Source organism: Caretta caretta, chromosome 9 (assembly GCF_965140235.1).
Source record: "Caretta caretta isolate rCarCar2 chromosome 9, rCarCar1.hap1, whole genome shotgun sequence".
Taxonomy (NCBI): Eukaryota; Metazoa; Chordata; order Testudines; family Cheloniidae; genus Caretta; species Caretta caretta.
This window is the reverse complement of record NC_134214.1, coordinates 88,414,293-88,435,770: the sequence shown is the minus strand read 5'-3', so window position 1 is coordinate 88,435,770 and position 21,478 is coordinate 88,414,293. Positions and strand designations below refer to the sequence as shown.

Below are 21,478 nucleotides of genomic sequence, written 5' to 3'. Positions count from 1 at the left end.
TGCGGGTGGGGGGGGAGGGTAGTTGGAAGGTTGCAGATGGAAGATGGTTTCCCTCACATAGAGACTATCTCCTCTTTTCCTTTAAAACATTACTTCGGAAGGTGTGAAGCAACAGGCAGCCAGTGTAATTAACAATTACTATGTGATAAAGCATTCTGCATATGTTGGTTAAGTCTTGACCATTTTATCAGTAATAATTGTATAAAACCATTGTATAATATAGGAATATTATTTTGGCAATATGAGATATTAAAATCAATATGGCACATTTCCAAAGAAAAGCTTGATGCTGCTCTAGATAATATTGGTGATTGAATTAGTAGCACTCTTCTCTATGCATTAATACTGAATCAGTGTCCCATCATCGTGGTGGTGACACAGTTCTGTTTTGAGATGCTTTTGAATGAGATATAAAACTAAGATCCTGATAACATATCATTAAAGTTCCTGTTATGCTTTCAGTGGAGGTGTGAGCCTTGATGCTCTGGCTAAAATTCTAAATCAATGAATGAATTACAATTTGTCCACCTCAGTTCTTCCTAAAATTTATTTACATATGATTTTTCCTCTTCTACTGTTTTAAGTACTGTTGTGAACCATTTAAACAGCTACTTCTTGCTCCCTTGCCAATGTGAGTAAAGTAATTCATCTGTGTATTCGGTGCTGGAATTAAATTGTGTTAGAGAGCGTTTCCCCTGCATGCACATTCAGATGGAGAGAAATACAAATTTTAGATTTAAATGCCTCTGTTTATTTTGACTACCAGTCTAATTGGCTGATAGACAAAAGAGAATGAAATACAGTCTCCATCCTAAAATGTAGCAGTCCAGCTGTGTTTTGATCATCATCTCTGCATGTCCTTCTCCCCCATTTTTTCCTTCTTAGTTCCTCAGCATCATGTCTGTTATTACATGTCTCTTCCATAGAAGCAGTAACAGCCACATCACTAGAGTAAAATTGCCATAAGCCTGGCTGGGCTTAATAACATCAGTCTAATGTTATTGCCCTTAACAGGGAGGCATTGTGTGCCAGTTGTAGCATCACCCATGTGATACTTTGCCTTGTCTAATCTACATTTTTAAAATGTGAGGAGTGACTGGGAGGGTAAGAAGTGCCAGTCAGTTTTTGGATACTTGCAAGCCACTGCTAAAGTTAAACCTGTGTGGTGTATAGTTTGGAAAGCATTTGAGGTCCTTGAAATGTAAAGTGCTATAGAAAGGTTGTCAGTGAATTTTAACATATGCCAGTTATTTAAACCCTGCTTTCTCAATATTCTGCGCTTGTAAAAGGAGAAAATATGTTATCAACTCTCATCCATATGTTGTTTTTGTGAAGAATAGATTTTCAGCAGAAGAATCCAGAAAGGTGCTAACAGAGCTAGGTTTTGATTCTGTAATAAGTGTACAAGCACAGGGGTCTACTTGCACAGAGCTCATTGGAGGGCCTAGACCTTTTTCAGGAACCCATGTTTCTTTGTCAAATTAGTGCCTTACTACTACTAATATATTTAGATTATTAGGACAAATTCAGACGTGGTGTAAGCAAGTACTTTGACATCAGTGAGGTTGCATTCAATTACACCAGCTTTGTAGTTATCTCTTTGTGTCTGGTACTGATCAGCACATCATGAAGAGGACAGTGCTGAGCTTGAAAAGATGCAGCTGACTGCAGTCATAGTGATAAAAGGTTTCCATGGTCAGATTTATTAATCAAGATTAGCTGGACTAGGCTTTTGTACTTCAGAACATCTATGGCTGGAGTTTTAAAAATGTTGCACTTTGGGAATTGTATCCCTCAATCACTTTGCCTTCTATTTAAAATTGTATTTAGGACATTTTGGGAGGGGAGAGATTTTGGGAGGAAAGATATGTGTACCTATAGTGGTCATATAACAATGTTAGTATAATGGTACAAAAACATTGCTTACTTAAAAATAAAATGTTTACTTTTATATTAAAACTATTTTTAGAAGTGGCACTCCTTGGAATCAATTAACTTGCAATAAAGCATCACTTTACAAAAGTAGAATAGTTTTTAAGATGACACTAGTAGGTAGTTTAGAGTTAACAGTCCTATTCTACTTAAAATAAACTATTAGCCCCAATGCTTTTAAAGGATTTAAAAAAAAAAAAAAAAAATTTCCATTTTGTTTGGATTTAAACATTCCCTTGTATTAGAAGCCCCCACACTGCAGTATTGTGCTAGCCTGAGAATCAGAACATGAAATTGACTGGAAACTGAATGTAAATGAAAGTGAAACAAGCTGAGCTTAATACAGACATTGAGTCACTGCTCAGTGTGTAATGTTTTCTTCCTCTCTCCCCTGGCATCAGGAGGAGATTCTGTGCAAAACATTCTATAACTGTTTCTGCATTGTGGAGCCCTTTGCTGAAGGGCTTCATAGGCAGCTGCTGACAGGGGAGCGCCTGGCCATATGCCCATCACTGCGGTATCTGAACACCTAATAGATGAAGTGTGAGGCAAGGATCCACAAACCAGTGTAAAAAGAAAAGGAGTACTTGTGGCACCTTAGAGACTAACCAATTTATTTGAGCATGAGCTTTCGTGAGCGAAAGCTCATGCTCAAATAAATTGGTTAGTCTCTAAGGTGCCACAAGTACTCCTTTTCTTTTTGCGAATACAGACTAACACGGCTGTTCCTCTGAAACCAGTGTAAAGGTCCTTTTGTGGATTAATGAGATCTGTGAAATTTGGGACCCAAGCCCTACTACTTCCACTGGGGAGAGGCCAAAACCCACTTTCCTGACCCAAAAAAAAAAAACCCTCTGCAAGGGAACTGTCAGAACAGTCTTCTCCCCACCCTAGTCATCTCCCAAAGTGTTTCCATGGGATGGTGATCCCCTCTCCAGTGTACTTAATAAATATACTAGATTTGAACCATGTAACTTCTGGTGCTGGCTCCTTCCCTCCAGTGGATCTTTAGAGTGTAAACAGGGTCTTGTTTCTTTTAATTTCCTGATCTGCTTGCTCATAGCAGAGTTGGAGCTATCATTTTAGAACCACATATATAAAACTAACCCTTATTGGGGGAGAAGGAGGATTTTTTCTTCCAAAGAGGAGAGATGGCTGTATAGGAAGTGATATTACTTAAACCTATATAATTCAATTTGTTGGTTTGTACTATAAAATAGTAAATCAGTTTAATAGTAATAAGGATAAAAAAGACATGCTTTATGACCATGCTGCTCAACTGGCGGATCATGAAAGGCTGCCTGATGGATTGCACCCCACCAATTAAGAGCTACGATATCCTTGTACTTCTAAGATCCAGTGGGAGACTGAGCAGGGATGGGAAGGAGATCCTGCTGCTACTGTTCCTGTTCTCCTTTTAGTTCTAGAGCAGCTAGGGTGACCAGATGTGCTGATTTTTATAGGGACAGTCCCAATTTTTTGGTCTTTTTCTTATATAGGCTCCTATTACCCCCTGGCCCCATCCCGATTTTTCACACTTGCTGTCTGGTCACCCTAAGAGCAGCTCCTTTCTGTACTCCTGCAGTTCCTACCCAGGGTTCGGCTCTGGAGCAGAGGAAGCAGTAAGGCCTTAGAACTGGCTTTGCAGCACCTTGGAATGGCAATTTTCCTGCCCTGGTTCTCAGCCAATGCCAGAGATATGGGAATCGGTAAACTAAGAAGAAGCCCTGCTCAACCCAACAGCAGCCCCTGGCCCCACACCTTTCCTGATCTGCTTCCCACAAAATGGCTGAAAAAAAATCATCCTGTGCCCTAAACCCCATGGTGATCATAAGATGATCTTTCAGCCATTTTGTGTGAGGCAGTCCAGAAAAAGAGTTTTAGAACCACTACTTTGATACCAAAGGAGCACTATTTGTGAAAACTTTACAATTTGTCAGGAAGACACAAGTATCCTCTGAGTGAATACCTAGCTTTTAATTTACTGTTTCCCATTTCACCTTCCATTTAAATAAAACAAGATGCTTTTATTTATACATAATATTGAAATCTTGAACGTGTAGTCTCTAGATATGTTTGTTTGCCAGCATTGTGTGTTTTAAGGTCCACATTTTTCAGTATTTCTGAGGTTTCCACCTTAAACTATATACTCCCTTGGAAAGCCTTTTCAGGAATAATATTTTTCTTGCCTGCATATATCTAACGCTACTATAGTAAAAATAAATAATGCATTCTATGAATGCATTCTAGTAGTAATAATGATACCCCCATAAGCTTATATAGGGTTCTTCACAGAAACAATTCTGAAGCACTTTAAAATTCAAGTTGTTTTTTTTGTTTTATTTTTTTAAGTACTATCAACACAAACCTTTTCACATTTGATTATTTAAAAAAAGCGGGGGTTGGCTCTCTAGCCCATAGGTAATGGATTCCACGGATGCTCTGCATAATTACTGAAGGCCCTTGCCTTTCAAACATCTAAACAATTATCTAGGTCAGAGCTGTAAATCAGCTGATGTAGCTCTTTAAAGACAAACAGAAAGATAGCAACTCTGCAAGGTATAAAATATCCATATTATTAATCTTAGAGGTCATTACACTATGTATAAAATTGCCAGTGATTAAATCTAGGGTTTAGAACCAGACTGATATACTCAAATTGTCTTGTTCCTGTGACTACACCTTGTAAACACAGAACTGGTCTCCCACTCCTTTTATTTTCTTAATGTGCTCATTGGGCAGCTACCTGTGTCTTTTTGACAATGCAAACTGTAGTCTCTGGGTGCAAAAATATTATTTTTTGAATCTGAAAGATTCTTCCTCATCCTTTGGTTGTTAAGTACAGTAGTCTATAACCAAGTTAAAGGATAAAATCTATTTTGTCCTTTAAAAATGTAATGAATATTAATACAGAGGGGGGGAAACAACAAAACCGACCGCTGAAGGCACACTTTTGTTAGATGTCTTTTGAGTTAGTTTTTAAAAGTTTTTCTCATCTTTGTCTCCACAGTGAAAGCTGCTTTTTCAGTGCATGCAGCAGATATAAAAGTTTGTGGTTTTTATGTAGCATTGAACCAAAATCTTTTATGCCAGTAATTGCTGTCAGTATGGAGATTTTTTTTAAAAAAAGTTTGAGTACAGTAAGTATTGACTATATATAATATCAGTTGCCATCCTTTTGTTTTGCATTATGTATCTTATTGGTATGAAACTCATAAAGGGGCAATGCCAGCTGGTAAATTGGTATCCTAGGAAGAAGAGTTCTGTCCTTTTTTTCCTGTCAAATTCAGACTAAAGCTAATTCACTTCGAGAGTTTTAAATACTTCACTGACCTTTATAAAAACACACTAATAATTTAGTATTTATTCATTCACTTAAAGCATTTCTCTTTGCAATAGGGGCCAGATCCTTCAAAAGCTTATGCAAGTGATGGTCTGAGACTGTGCGAATAGTGACTTCTCCGGCGAGAGTTCTCAGAATTAGGCCGTGACTTTTTACCCAATTTTGGGCCTTGCTGAGAACCCTCATCAGTAGGAGTTGAGAACTATCTACTCCTTGCAAAAACCAAAACAAAACAAAAAAAATCCTCTAACTACAGCATCTGATAATTTGGTCACTCTTGTAATGGTAGGATGCGGCCTCCTGTATTTGTGGTTCACTTGTCAAACTACAGGCATACTTGTGGACTTTTATAAGTTTGGCTTTATTTTTTCCATCCTCAAAATGTGCCATTTTTATTGTGGTAACCTGGTAAAAAAAATTTCTTACACATTTTAATGGCTAGTGCTAATAAACAGTGATATATAGGTGCTAGAAAATATTTCAGTACACAACTGAAGTAAGAAACCAAGAATTAAAACTCATTGTCTATCACTGTTGGTGCTTATGGCCATGGCCATGGCCATGATTATCTTTACTACTGTAAGAAACCCCATTGATTTTTAATGGGACTACTGAATATAATGAATTCAGCACACTCCTAAGTATTTGCATGTCTGGTCTTTCCATTACAGAATTCCAGGGATTAAAGGATAATTTGTGTTTAATTTAACACAAGTGGTGAGAACCCGCAGCTGGTGAAGATTGGGGCTGATTTGTAGGTTTAGAGGACTTCTTCCTCCCTATTCTCCATACTTCTCTCAAATCCAGTGACATTGCTGGTCGAAAAGATTCTGAATCTAGAAGTGTTTCTCTTGAATCTTGAGATGTTACTTCATGCTTCCTTGAGCTAAATGCCAGTGCGGGAGGGAAAGAAACTGAAGAGGGCTACAGTGTTCCTTAGGGGCTCAGAATCTAAGATTGAAGTATGCATCTGTCATAAAATAAAGGGAAGGGTAACCACCTGTCTGTATACAGTGCTATAAAATCCCTCCTGGCCAGAGGCAAAACCATTTCACCTGTAAAGGGTTAAGAAGCTAAGATAACCTCACTGGTACCTGACCAAAATGACCAATGAGGAGACAAGACACTTTCAAAGCTGGGGGGGGGGGGGGGGGGGGGACAAAGGGTGTCTGTCTCTCTGTGTGATGTTTTTGCCGGGAACAGATCAGGAATGCAGTCTCAGAAACTCTGTTAAGTTAGTAAGTAATCTAGCTAGAAATGCGTTTAGATTTCCTTTTGTTAAATGGCTGGTAAAATAAGTTATGCTGAATGGAATGTATATTCCTGTTTTTTGTGTCTTTTTGTACCGTAAGGTTTTGCCTAGAGGGATTCTCTATGTTTTGAATCTGATTACCCTGTAAGGTATTTACCATCCTGATTTTACAGAGGTGATTCTTTTATCTTTTCTTTAATTAAAATTCTTCTTTTAAGAACATGATTGATTTTTCGTTGTTCTTAAGATCCAATGGTTTGGGTCTGTGTTCACCTGTACAAATTGGTGAGGATTTTTATCAAGCCTTCCCCAGGAAAGGGGGTGTAGGGCTTGGGGGGATATTTTGGGGGAAGACGTCTCCAAGTGGGCTCTTTCACTGTTCTTTGTTCAACATGCTTGGTGGTGGCAGCATAGGGTTCAAGCACAAGGCAAAGTTTGTACCTTGGGGAAGTTTTTAATCTAAGCTGGTAAGAATAAGCTTAGGGGGTCTTTCATGCAGGTCCCCACACCTGTACCCTAGAGTTCAGAGTTGGGAAGGAACCTTGACAGCATCCCAGTAGGCAACCTCTTGAGGAGTCCTGTTTTAGAATAAATAGGGTAGCTGCTGCTTGCCTCCCTGAGGATTAAACCATTCAGAACTGTATTAGACAGAAAAAACTCAATTTATAATACCTCCCTACCCCTTCTCCAAAATAAAATAAAATTAAACTTAAATTCCCAAAGAGGGGTAGGAAAGGATTGAGATGAGTCTTTTTTCTCCTAAAAACTTGATTCCTCTTTCTCTTTCTGAGTGTCGTGGTCTCTCTCACACCATTGAAATAACTTGCCCTACAAACTCTATTGAAATGATGGAAAAGAAAGCACAGAGTGCAGTGGAATGGGGACCTGACTTTTTCTCTGAGAGAGACCCTTTTCTTTGTGATAATCCCTTTCTCCTAAACACCTGGGGTTTTAGTTTTTGTTATTTCTGTCTGCCCGCTCCCATTGGTCTTAAGATATGTCTACACTGGAACTTGAGCTGGAAATTACACCTGAAGTCCACATATCGCTAGTTCTGATTGAGCTAGAGCACTAAAGATAGATGTGTAGACACAGCAGTAAGACAGGCTAGCTAGTATGCTTCCATCCAAGATGCTAGGTAGCTACTTGGGCAGCTATCCTCTTACACTGCCATGACTACCTTTCTATTTTTAGTTAACTAGCTCAACCAGAGCTAGAGTGGGTCTGTCTACGCAAGCCAGAAATTACACCTTCCGAATCCTAAGTAGACGTAGTCTTGGCCAGATGTACCTCCTACGTCGATCAGGGCTATGGAAAATTTCATGACTTGTGCATCGTAGTAAGGTCTGCCTAACACCCTGTGTAGATGCAGCTAAGTTGAGAAGAATTCTTCCATCAACCTAGCTACTGTCTCTCAGAGAGGTGGCTTACCTACAGTGATGGAACAGGCCCTTCTGTCGATATAGGAAGTATCTACACTGTGGCACTATAGCAGCACAGCTGTAGTGATCTCATCTGCAGACTCAGTCTGAGAGCCCACAAGCGCTTGAGTGAGGGTGGTCTTCAGGCTAGGCCCCACCCACACTTGCCTCTGCGCTCTTATTTCTTGCTCATTAGAGTTGGTTGATCAGGGCTTCTCTACACTTACAGTGCTGCAGTGGCATTGACCACTGTCAGAAGAGAGGATACTGGGCTAGATAGACCATTGGTCTGACCCAGTATGGCTATTCTTATAAGTATGTATATAAGATTATTAAAAGCAGTACCAGGAAACGTTGGTTGCTAAGTTAAATATTTTGTTAGACTGCTCCGTTGTGTCCATAGCTATAATATAATGGAAAGGGCAAAAGTAGTTGAGAATTTTTCAGAAAACTTTCCCATACTCAACGTATCCCATCTTATAACACACACTCTCCTCTTTTCCCCCAAACCACCAGTTAAAAAATTATATATCAAAGGTCTTGATTATTTGAGTACTGTTATACTGAAACAACATCTATAAATGTGTTTACTCCACTCAGGAGTCTCTAGTGTTCAGGCTGGTTCATTGGTAAATTAAAAAGGCTTGCAGTTTAAGGCTTGACTAGGTATCAGCACAGCACCAATGTAGCAACATTCAGGCTATTGGCTGAACATGTGAAACGTTTGGGATATTTAGGAAACAGAACATAAAAAGTTTATGTATAAACATTTTTCAAGTGTATTATGTTTTATATGGATGTATTTTGAACTTTAGACACTGTACAGAGTAAAGTAAATATTAATATTCAGGTGCTTGTCACAACAGTTGAAATCAGTTGATGAACTCTTGCTTTTACAGTCCATTGATTTAATCGTCTTGGAGGGGAGGAGGCAGGACATCTTCAGTTTGAGTCCATTTATTCTGACTCTTGGGACTAGAATTGCCTTTTCTCATTTTTCTGACAGAACTTGATCTTGTTTGTCCTTCTGTGAATAATGTAAAGTCTGTTTGCTCAGGCCTTTACCTGAAGGAAAATTGGGGTTTATGTCTTCACAGTTAAATTTCAAATCCCAGGGTATTGTTTTTATTTTGACATTTGCCGATTTGTTACATTTATGTATGGTATGCACTTAAGAGCTGGTGTGATGGGCACTTTTTTAATTAAAAAAGAAAGGTAAAGCTGCTTATACAAGAGTAACATAATAGGCTGATTTTGAACATGGATCTTTCCAAACTGTAGCAGTAAAATACATTGTGAGTGTGGCATGGGTTAATCGATGTATGGAAGCAGTAACCATCGTATGTAAGCACAAACATGATTGAAGGCCTTTTCTTAGTTTTTCGTTCATATCTTTTGTGAGGCCCCTTACATCTCTGTTATATTTTTTATCAGACCTAGTCTCATAATGTTTGCCTTGTTAATAAAAAATAATGTTCTTCTTAGTCTATACGCTTTTTTTATTCACAGGTGCTTTCCAGTTAACTTTTTACTGTTTGTTCAGATGACAATTAAGAGATATCCGTAACATATGTGTTAATAGAAAACTTCATATACGATAATACTCCTTGTCTTTCTTCATATAATTTCTTTTGGAATGTTCCTGTGCTTGAAAATGTTATTAACAAAGAAAGAAAAAAAGTCTTTCTTCCTTACAGTTTGTTTAATAGGATGAATATTTTGATCCCACTAATTCCCACAGTTTGCTTAGGGATTGCATAAGGAATATGTTTGATCTGTTGTTGTTTTTTTTGCTTTGTCTATTAAATTAAAAAACATATTATTTTATTTAGGAAATTTGAGAGCCCCACTCTTGAAGAGATGACGTGTAACAGTCCAGATAACTCTGAAGCTTGTGCCACACCAGATTGTGACTATGACCAAGAGATGGCTGAAGAGTACTCCAGACTGAGGACTTTTGCCAACTTTCCAAATTGTTGTCCTATTTCTGCATCAACACTAGCACGAGCTGGCTTCTTTTATACAGGAGAGGGAGACAAAGTGAAGTGCTTCAGCTGTCATGCAACTATTGAAGGGTGGGAACATGGAGACTCAGCAGTTGGAAGACATAGAAAAATTTCCCCAAAATGCAAATTTATTGCTCGATTTAATTTTTTAAAAAAAGATATGCATCCTGTTCTCCAAAACTGTCAATGCAGAGTTGAAAACTGTTCTGGAAATTCAACCCTCCAGTGCTCTTTTGACAGATCATCTGATCTCAGTGCAGATTACCTTTTGAGAACTGGGCAGGTTGTGGACATGTCAGATAGCATGTACCCCAGGAACCCTGCTATGTGCAGTGAAGAAGCTAGGTTAAAGTCTTTTCACAACTGGCCAGCCTATGCGCCATTAACACCAAAGGAGTTAGCCAGTGCTGGGCTGTATTACTCAGGTGTTGATGATCAAGTGGAGTGCTTTTGTTGTGGTGGAAAACTGAAAAACTGGGAACCTTTTGATCGAGCTTGGTCAGAACATAAGAGGCATTTTCCTAGGTGCTTTTTTGTCCTGGGCCATGATGTTGGAAATGTTGGAAGTGTCCTAAATGAATCTAATTTTGCTGAGGTTGGTAGGAGTGGCTTAAACGATGCAGATCACCCAAGAAATCCATCTATGGCAGAATATGAAGCACGGATCAAGACATTTGTGACTTGGAGATACTCAGTTGTTAAAGAGCAACTTGCTGAAGCTGGGTTCTATAGTATAGGTAAGCTAGATGGGGTTTTCACGTCTGTTTGTTTGTTGCAGCAAAATTTGTGCATGACATGATTTTGAACAGAATCTCCATTAATTTAACACTGAATGACTTGCCAAAACAAATCTTTTATTTAAGGCTTTACCTTTGTTTAACACCTTAGTCTTCAAATGCTTTTTAATTCTACGTTCACTTAACTCAAATTAGTTGTTACGACATAGCTAATACGGTATGTTCTCCTGGTTTATTATTGAAAGATGGCATGCAAAATATCAAGCATTCTTTTGGAATGATCACAATCTGAAACGTCACATCGTTCTCCTTTCTAGCAACAGAACGTTAAATAAAGGGAATATCTTAAGTAGTGACCTTTGTCTTTTAAGCCCATTTTAGGATGTATGCCAGTTCAGATTTTGGCTCTTGGACAATGACTGGCATCATTAAAAAGTTATCTTATCATATTAGAAAGAATGGAACACTGACCCGCAGCTATCCTGACCTGCCCTAAAAAGAGGAATTGTGGTCTTGTGGTTCACACACAGTGCTAGGAGCCAGGAAATCTGGGTTCTATTCCTATCTCTGCCATTATTTTTTATTTGTGTGTGAGTTGATATTGTGATAGCACCCAGAGTCTCTAGTCTAGTAACAACCCAGGATCTGTTGTGCTAGATGCTGTACAAACTCATGGAATATGTGGTCCATGCAGCAAAAAGCTTCCAGTCTTAAAAACTTAGTGTGACTTGGTCAAGCTGCTTAACCTCTCTGCATCATTTTCCCCATCTGTATAATCGGACTAATTACATATTAGGCTTAATTAATCAATATTGGAAAGTCACTTTGAAATCCTTGGATGGAAGGTAAATGCAAAGTAGTACTATTGTTCAGCAAGAAAAGGGATTACCAAGGATAATTTCTAGCTTTCTCACCATATTTGATTCTCTTTTTTGTGCTCTTACAGCACTGACTTTCTAATTTGTTTTCTCTTGGTTTCTTCCTACCCCCTCTGGCCCCCAAATAAAACTTTTGATGTTTTGTTGTACATTCTTGCACAAAATGAATACATTCATAACTAGTAGTGACATTTATATCATCTGTGGGATCCCCCCAAAAATCTAGCTGCTCAACAGCCAAATGGGATCTGTATTGGAAAGACATGCAAAATAGGTAGCTTATCCAACCAGCTGGTTAACTGTTAGAGTAAATTCCAAGAGCTGCGTCCTTCCTATTGGCTGAGAAGGACTTAATTTCGGTGGGAGAAATCTATCCATATCTCCTCTCATTGCAATACACTTAATATGTAAGCAGCTTCTGATGTAGTCTTTGATTGTAATGTGCACTGTGCTGCTATAGCTCAGAAAATTTAATTTCCTTCCACATCCTCTTCGTCTTGGTCACTGCTGTTCAGAGCCTATTAGTCTTGACTGGTGAAACCAATGACCAAAAAGGCAAATAAGTAAATGTCCTTGTGAATTAGGTTTCTGTTAATTAATTCCATTCTTGTTTAAGGGGAACTGAGACTTAGTACAGAGAAGACTGATCAAAAACATAAAAGAAATTGTGTCAGAAACTTTTTGCCTCAGAAACTTTGTGGTAGTGGTTTTTATAGCCTACTTAACAATTGGACACACTCACAAGAAGTTATTGGTAATAGACTTGTAAGCAAATAGAAGCATTTTTGATCTCTCTATAATGCCAAATACAATTGAGTAAAGCAGTATTTGTGTAAGCTTGGTTCTTTAATTTTTTATTAAAGTGGAAATAGTCCAAGAAGCTACTTCGTTTTTCTTACCATATGTCACAGATTACATTGACATCTAGTTTCAAATAATCCTTTTTATTCTTAGAAGCTCATTATTAAAAGCACCAAAAATGTGTCAATTTTTCAGTAACAAGACTTGCTGAAGCTTTTTTTCTCAGTTGTAAGAACAAATATTTGCATATTCAGCCTTTTATTTGACAAGTATACAACATCACACTTACTTGCCCCCTTAGGTAATGGTGATCATGTTTTGTGCTTTCACTGTGGTGGAGGACTGCAAGAGTGGCAGCAGAATGAAGACCCTTGGGAGCAACATGCTAAATGGTTTCCAGGGTAAGGTACTTTTTACTGTATTGTTGTGCACACTTCCATTTACAGTATGTTGCATCTGCAACAAAAGGAGAATGTATTAACATGACCTCAGAAGGCTCAGTTTGGCTAAGCATTCAGTGGTTTGGATGCTTATCCAAATAATTTGAAATGGTTGAGATGCCCTTCTCACCATCACCTCCGTGTCCTCACTAACTTTGTTGTGGAGAGGCAACTCTCTTATAGCAGCAGTAAGAGTCTTCATGGGTGGCTGTGTTTCTTCTCATCCGTAGGAAGCATGGCTTTCAAGGTGCCCTGTAGTGAGGCCCATTTGCTCCCACTCACAGCATATTCTTGGAGAGAAGAGTCTTTGCTTATGTTATAAGCATTATGTGCAGCTGTGATATTATATTGGGAGTGAGCTATGTAGAAGTCTCAAGAGAAGACAAACTGCTTTATGCAGCACACTTACACTTAAAAATAAAGGCCTAAATTTTCAAAAGTGAGTAGCGATTTTGGGGTGTCGCAATTTTTTGGTGGCCAACATGACACCATAAAGAGACCTGTTTTTTTCAAAGAGCACATTATTTTTTCCTTTTGAAAATGAAGCCCTCTTAAGATGTCTTGAATATAAACTATATTTCTCTCTCCAGTCGTCCCTTTCCAGGTGTTTGGGTATAGTTCTTCCCTGCTGGCAAATAGACCAGTGTTCATTGAGACATTGATGTGATCCTCCATTTGCTGGCTTCCAGAGTTCACTTGTTTCGATCTCCATCATGAGCATCCTGCTAATTCTGGCTGAGGAGAGAGGCCTGACCAAAGGAGAAAGCGGTATAGACCTGAACACTGGTGTGCAGAAGCCTTTGCAACAGACTGAACAGAGCAGCTCTAGGAGGATTTTTAGCTTCTGCTGCAGCATATGAAACACTAAGAGCTTGTGGTCTCTCAGGCTATGTCTATGCTACGGACCTTACAGCGACAGAGCTGTACCGCTGCAGCTGCGCTGCTGTAAGGTCTCATATGTAACTGTTCTATGCCGCCAACATAATTAAACCACCGTCAATGAGCCGCGGTAGCTGTGTCAGCGGGAAAGTGTCTCCTGCCGACATAGCGCTGTCCACACTGGTGCTTTTGTCGGTGAAATTTGTTGGTTGGGTGTGTGTTTTTTCACACTCCTGACCAACAAAAGTGCTAATGTAGACAGAGCCTCAGTCCCAGGTACCAACACTCCAAACCTTGCAGTAATATAGCATGGCTGTGTCACTCACACAGTTTAGGAAATATGCTCATGCCACCAGAATTTCACACTCCAAGCAGACTCCTTCAGTGGGTTCCTCCTGAGCCTTCTCATGGGGAATTAAAGGACTGGGTGATTTTTAAAAAAACAAAAAGATAAGAGGGATCCAGATGTTACCTTGTTTAGTTTCGGTCCTGCCACTTATGTGTGATGCCACTTAAGACTTCTAGATCTACGGCAGCCTCAACAGCAACCAGAAAGTCACTAAGGTTTGAAGTAATGGTTAGTCTACCAAACATCAGAGCCTCTTGCCTTTTCTTTCAAAGGGGGACACCTCATCAGACTAGAGCACCAGGGAATTCAACAGTTCCTGCAAATAGAAAGAACTTCAGGTATCCTCACCATAAACTATCTAGGCTACAGTTTCTGTCTCTGTTCCTAGGAATAGATTTATACAGCTCAGATCATATTGCTGGGGAGAATGGCCATAGTTTGTCAAGAGAGGATCCTTCAACAAGAATAAATCCTTCCGCGTCTCAGAGCACATACGGAGCTGAATGCTACTGCCTCCTTCAAGCAATTATAACATGCTTGCCCCCAGTCTCCTGGACTTAATTGGAGGAAGAACACTCTGCTTCTTCAGTGAATAAGCCCATACAGTATCATCAGTGGCAGTTCCTGCAGTTATAGAAGAAAATTTAGTTTGACTTTTCAACAATTTCTTTTTCTTACACCAACCCAGTCCTGGTTTTAGAAAAGTAAATTAATTCCTTAGAGGATTGTTTCCCAATGGAGTCTTTGAGGAGTTAGCTCAAGTTGAATTCCTTTATTCATTGGATCTATCTCCATATGTTAATCTTATGCTTTCCTTCCTGCTTTCTTTGTTTTGCACCCCTGGCTCCCAGACCATTGTTCAAATACATTTTTCCTTTCTGGCTCATGATAGGTAAGGTGCTTGTGAAGGGGTGTGACCTACCATGCTAGCACCTTCTGCTGGTTGTCTTGCGGATCAGCTCCACAGGTCGGTACGCTTGACTCCTGGTGGTGTCTTGCCCACCGTCACTTATGGTCCTGGATCCGTGTTGTTCCAAGGACCATGACATCCTCTTTAGGACACAGCCCTCTGGCTGTACCACACTCTGTGCTCCCCCTTTCCGGGGGGACAGTACCACAGTCCAATGGTCCAGCCACTTCCTCAGTGGGGGAGGGAGGGACCCGGGTTCTGGTCCAGGGACCCTGTAGATAACAGCCCCACACTGCGTCCCCTCCAACCTCTCAGTCTATTTCCCTGGGCCAGTTCCCAGCGGCCCCAGTACCTTCTTTGTTCGTGCCTCAGGGCCTCAGTCTGCAACTCCCAGCCAGGAGCTCTTCCCTAGCTCCCTGGTCCCTGCTAGCAGCACTGTTCTGTCCAGGGTGCTGGCTTTCTTCTGCATGCAAGGCAGCCAGTTGTCCCTCCTTGAGCTCCAGGAAGCAACTGAACCTGCTCTTTCCTGCAGCTCTTCTTATATGGGCATGCCAGACCCTATTGGCTGCTCCTTGCAGCCCCTCTCCTGTCGGCTGCTTTCTGTGCTGCCTCCCTAGGGCTCCATTAACTATTTACATGCCAATGTGGGGTGGATGCCTCATCACAGGCTATAAACAATAGCCAGATTGTTCATCATTTGTGTCTAGAATTGACCAATATTGTACTGGTACCCATAACTGACAGATATCAACAGAAGAGCGGATCCACCTTCTAAAAACAGGTGATCTGTCAACCCAGGACTTGATTTTTATTTCATTTTTACGAACTTTGAAAATGCAGGTCGTTAGAAGGTCTTTTTGGTAAAGATCATCACAACTACAATATGTTCTTGCGGGTAGTCCAAAACCAGTTAGGATGCTAGGATTTGGGGGAACAGTTTCTCACTGTTTTGACAGATGACTCATGAGCTTAATGTTGATATACTGAAATTTCTTCAAAATGATCTGGACGTGGTGCATTCATCAGCAGTATCCACCTATTAAGTACACAGGTTATCTCTTGGAGTTAATCCATGCACAATTAGATTCAGCAGGGTGGTCAACAATCTAGACTGCCAACACCATCTGAGAGACTGAATTACTCTTCTCCCACCTTATTAATTCCTGTGGCCATCAACACCAAAAGAGGTCCACTCTCAGCGATAAGGACTGAAAGTGTTTAGACTTTTTTGGGAGGAAAGCATACTTCTCGGCTAATGCTTTGGTTTTGAATTGCTAATTACCAAGCTCTGATGGTGAAATAAGACTACTTAACCTATTTGGAACTGAGCAATTTTATTGAGCAGCTTCCTGAGTCACACCATGACCATTTTAAGGAGATGGAAAGAGGGAAAGTTAGTGGACAAGACAACACTACAATCTGCCCTCGACACAGTGGCAAGGTCCATATCCGTGGCCGAGGTGATGCAACATGCGTCATGGCTCTATCTATCAGGCTTCCTGAAGGAGATACAATCAACTGTTGAAGACCTTCCCTTTGAAAACATTGAGTTCTTCACAGAGAAGACTGATGCCTCTCTTCACACCCTGAAGGATTCTAGGGCCATTCTCCATTCGCTGGGTGTCTACATGCCAGGACAAAAGAGAAAATTCAGTCCACCGTGCTAGCACAAACAACTCACATACCTATATTTGGCTCAGCGTTACTGCAAGCTACAGAGAAAGAAAAATAAATTTTGAGGCATAACCCATCTGGCTTGCAGTCTTCGCTGTCTATATCCAAGCACCACTTTTGAAGTGTTGGTTGAGGCATCAGACCACTCCCACCAACTGCTACAGCTGACCAGCGTTATACATCCATTTGGCTACCATTGTATATAATATTGTAATGGGTACTCTATTAATTTTACTTCCCTTCTCCATCTCTCTTCAGGGACCCTTCTCATGAGAGTTTACTATGATGAGGTAGATCGTCTCTTCTAATTAGGAGCCATAGAACCAGTACCTCAACATCTACGAGGCAAAGGTTCTACTCTTGCTATTTTCTAATACCCAAGAGGAAGGGGGGTTGGAGACCCATACTAGACCTCAGCTCTCAACACGTTTGTCAAGGCTCAAAAATTCAAGATGGTCACTCTAGCAACGATCATTCCAGCATTGGAACAGGGAGACTGTTTTTTGGCCGTCGACCTTTAGGACGCCTGTTTCCATATCTCAATCCTACCGACTCTCAGACTATGTTCCTCAGATTCACTCTGGGTTAAGACCACTACGGATACAGGGTACTCTACATTGGGCTATCGTCGGCCCTGAGAGTCTTTTCCAAGGTTCTCTCAGTAGTGGCTGCACACTTTCGCTCCTAGGGGATCATGATTTACCCTTATCTGGACGATTGCCTCCTCAGAGCCGTCTCTCCAAGAGGCCCGCCAAGTCACCAAAGCTACAATGCACTTGCTCACAGACCCGGGGCCCATGGAAAAATGCCCAAAAATCAACCCTAGTTCCAGTGCAACATCTGGAATTCATAGGTGCCATTCTCAACTCATTACAGGCCAGCGCTCTCCTACCTAAACACAGATTCCTCTCCCTGGCCATGCTCATAGAGACAGTTCAAAGGAGCCCGCAAATATCAGTCAAACACTGCCTCCAACTTTTGGGGCATATGGCAGCAGGCACAGCGGTAATACCTCATGTCAGGCTTCATGTGCGATGCCTCCAGATGTAGTTCAGCTCAGTTTACAGACCAAACAGGGACAGACTCAACAAATCCCTGTCACTGCCCACCAGGATCAAAAACTCCTTGGTGGAAAGAACCAGACAATGTTTGCAAAGGGATCCCCTTCTCGCAAACCCATGCATCATTGCCTCTCACCACTGACACATTGCTCATAGGGTGGGGCGCGCATCTAAATGACCTCATGACACAATGCAAGTGATCACTCACAGAAATATCCTTTCACATCAACCTCCTTGAGCTAAGGGTGGTCAGGAATGCCTGTACCCATTTCCTCCAGCTGATCACACACGAAAGTCCTAACAGACAACATAGCTTGTACGTAGTACATACAAGGGGGAGCTAGGTTGCCCTCCTTCTGTGTGGAAGCAATGAGATGACGGAACTGATGTATCTCCCATGGCATCACACTGTCGGCACGCTACTTCCCAGGCACATAAAACTCGATAGTGTACAGTCTCTCAGTTGCAAATTCCCACATGACCACGAGTGGGAGATAAACCTAGTAGTATTTCACGATCTATTCAGGTGGCGTGGGGACACCGACCATGGACCTGTTCACCACTTACCTGAACAGGAAATGTCCTATCCCTGCTCTGGAGCAGTAGCATGGAAAACACTCCCTGGGCAATGCTCTCCTCCTCCTCCCCAGGGACAGGAACCTTTTCCCCTGCTGTCAAAAGTCCTGCTCAAAATGAAGAGGCTGAGCAGATGTCTTACTGATTACTCCCACTTGACCGAGACAGACTTGGTACTCTTACCTGTCACAGCTCACAACATGCCCACTGAGATCTCTCCAGTCCACCCCAGGCCCCTTTTACAGAATGAAGGACACACCCTACATCCCAATATGGGGATTCTTTGCCTCAAGATATGGCTCCTTGATGGTTCCAACACCTAGAAAGCTCTGCTCAAAGGAGGTACAGGAGGTATTATTACACAGTAGAAAGTCCTGGACACGCCATACATCCCTGCAAAAATTGTCCAGGTTCTGGATTTGGAGTATTTCCCAACAAATTTCCCTGACATTCATCGCTCTTCCACAAATCTTAGACTATATTCTAACCCTAAAAAAATCATGAGTATCTTAAAGCTCTCTGAGTCCACCTATCGGCTATAACAGCCTTCCACCAACCAGTAGAGGGATACTCAGTGCTATCACACCTGACCACTAAAAGATTCCTCAAAAGGGATAATAAACCTCTTCCCACAACCCTGACTTCCTACCCTCATATGGAACCTAAACCTGGTACTGAAAGAACTGACTTGGCCTCCCTTCGAACCCATGGCTACCTGTTCACTTACATACCTCTCAATGAAAACAGCTTCCTGATAGCAATCACCTCGTCTAGGAGAATAGGGGAAATAGCGGCTCTGATGGCACGTTCCCCTACATGGTATTCTTTTGGGACAAGGTTATGCTCAGGCCTCACCCAAAATTCATCCATGAGGTAACCCCCCTGTTTCACGTGAACCAGTTGATTCACTTTCCAACCTTTTACCCCAAGTTTCACTGAGACAACAGGAAGGCTATATTACTCATACTAGATGTCAGATGAGCCCTTGCCTCCTACCTAGATAGGACAAAGGCTTCCAGGAAGTCTCCCAAGCTTTGCCTTGCCATTGTGAGACGATCCAGGGGCTCAGTAATGTTGGTCCAGGGACTCTATAAATGGGTCTCGAAGTGTATTAGACAATGTTATCGGGGTCGTAATATGACCCCTCCAGATACTATTTGTACACTCTCCATGAGGTCGATCTCCTCATCTGTCGCCTTCTTTAAGAATGTCCCTATCTTGGAGATCTGTAGAGTGATGACATGGCTGGCTGTCCACACCTTCGTAGAACGTTATGCCATCAGTGGGGACACTGCCTCCGATGCCCTCTTCGGCTCCACAGTACTGTCATCTGTAACTGACCCAACTCCAAAATCCAGCCCGCCAATAGGGATACTGTTCTGGAGTCACCTACAGTGAAGTACCCATAGGGACATAAAGAAGGAGGAAGTTACTCACCTTGTGCAGTAACAATGGTTCTTCGAGAGGTCTGTCCCTATGGGTGCTCCACAGCCCACCCTCCTCCTCCTACTTCGGAGTTCTTGTTAATGTCTCTATGGTAGAGAAGGTACTAAGGGGGTTAGCCGTGCACTCTGACTAGCCTCATGGCAAGCCACGAGGAGAAACCGTGTATGTGCTGGCCTAATAGACACTGCTACTGAAGTTGTCCAATCAGCAGCACCAGGACGTAAGCATACCTACGGTGGAGCACCCAGAGGGGGATACATCTCGAAGAACCATTGTTACTGCACAAGGTGAGTAAATTATTCTTACGTTTGAGTTTCAAGATCTCAGTTATGGGATGTAATTCATATATTAACTGCTTTTGGAAAGTCAGCTAAACTCTTCAGAGCCAGCAAACCATTATCAAGAATTTTCTGTGTCTATCAAGAATTCTCATTATCGAGAATTATCCATTGTACTGTCTCCGTCAGTTGGCAGAGAGGAGCTATACCCAAGTGCTTGGAGTGGCATAAAAGATATTGAAAAGAGGGATAGAACAGGTAAGGAAAATGTCTATTTGTCCATGACTGTGGTTCATTGCTTACAAAAAGATTAAAAAAGAGTTGATATTTAAAAGTTATATTGTATTTCCTTGTTTGCAAAGTTTGTTTTTCTTTTATAAACCAGTGATTGTGGCTACCATGGCCAGTGAATGTAAAGTTTTGTGATTCCAATTGCTGAAAGTCCATGACAAATAAACATTGTTGATGAAGCTCACTTCCTTTTGCTATCAGAATGTTATTTAAAATGTTTAAATGACATCTATGATTCCAGTTACATTTTCAGAGAAAGAACTTCAAGAGCAGAAATATTCTTTGAAATGCAGAATTACCCAAATTCTTCTGAAAATTGTGTGTTCAGCTTTGTTTATTTTCCCATGTGTACAATGCTTTTTGTAATTTAAAATCTTTTGTGACTATAGATGCAAATACCTGCTACAAGAGAAGGGCCAAGAATTTGTAAACAGTGTTCAGTTAACGCCTTTACCGAGGGATTCCATGGTAAGTTGTCTTTTTTACCATCTACTGTTTTAGTTTCCCTAGAGAAATAACTTTTAATTACAGATAACATTGTATAACTTCACATTTTTTGTGAAATCAATTTATCATGTGAATACAGAATATATCTAGTGATAGTATATAGTTTTTAACCTGCTTTGATCATCAACAGGAAGCGGAAGGGATTCAATTACAGTGTAGCAATATGATTAGGGCACTTCCAAATTCATGGCTGTAAAACATGCATCACAGACTCTGAAATCTGATCTCCCCCATGAAATCTGGCTATTGTAGGAAAGGGGCAGGGCTGGGGCTGCCCCAGCCGGGGCTTCCTACCATGTGCTGAGCTCTCGCTGCTGGGCCCAGCCCAGGTTGGGAAGGGACAGGACTTCTTTTTCCCCTGCAGATGCTGCTCCCGGAGCCACGTCAGACCCTCCTCTGGGAACCTTCCCCAGCTACAAAAAGCCCGTGACCTGGGTGTATGGTAATCCACCCCCTCAAATCCTGCAACACTCCTGTGCTGGAAGCGGTACAAGCTTTAGATCAGTGGTGGGCAACCTGCGGCCTGTCAGGGTAATCCGCTGGTGGACCGTGAGACAGTGTTTACATTGACCATCCACAGGCATGGCTGCCTGCAGCTCCCAGTGGCCGCAGTTCGCCATTCCCGGCAAATGGGAGCTGCGGGAAGCGGCACAGGACGCAGGGATGTCCAGGGAGACTTCAGCTCTATGCAACACCC

The 21,478-nt window shown here is 41.3% G+C and overlaps 1 protein-coding gene across 8 annotated transcripts in view; it reads left to right on the top strand.

The window, feature by feature from the left end:
• The window catches only part of XIAP (X-linked inhibitor of apoptosis), a 60,648-nt gene that overhangs the window by 18,047 nt on the left and 21,123 nt on the right, over nt 1-21,478 (top strand). For all 8 annotated transcript variants that reach the window (XM_075132535.1, XM_075132533.1, XM_075132530.1 and 5 more), the window contains exons 2-4: nt 9,781-10,691; nt 12,672-12,771; nt 20,664-20,742. In XM_075132535.1, the coding sequence (XP_074988636.1) occupies nt 9,809-10,691; nt 12,672-12,771; nt 20,664-20,742 (1,062 nt within the window). In that variant the 5' untranslated portion in view covers nt 9,781-9,808. The remainder of the gene's footprint in view (nt 1-9,780; nt 10,692-12,671; nt 12,772-20,663; nt 20,743-21,478) is intronic.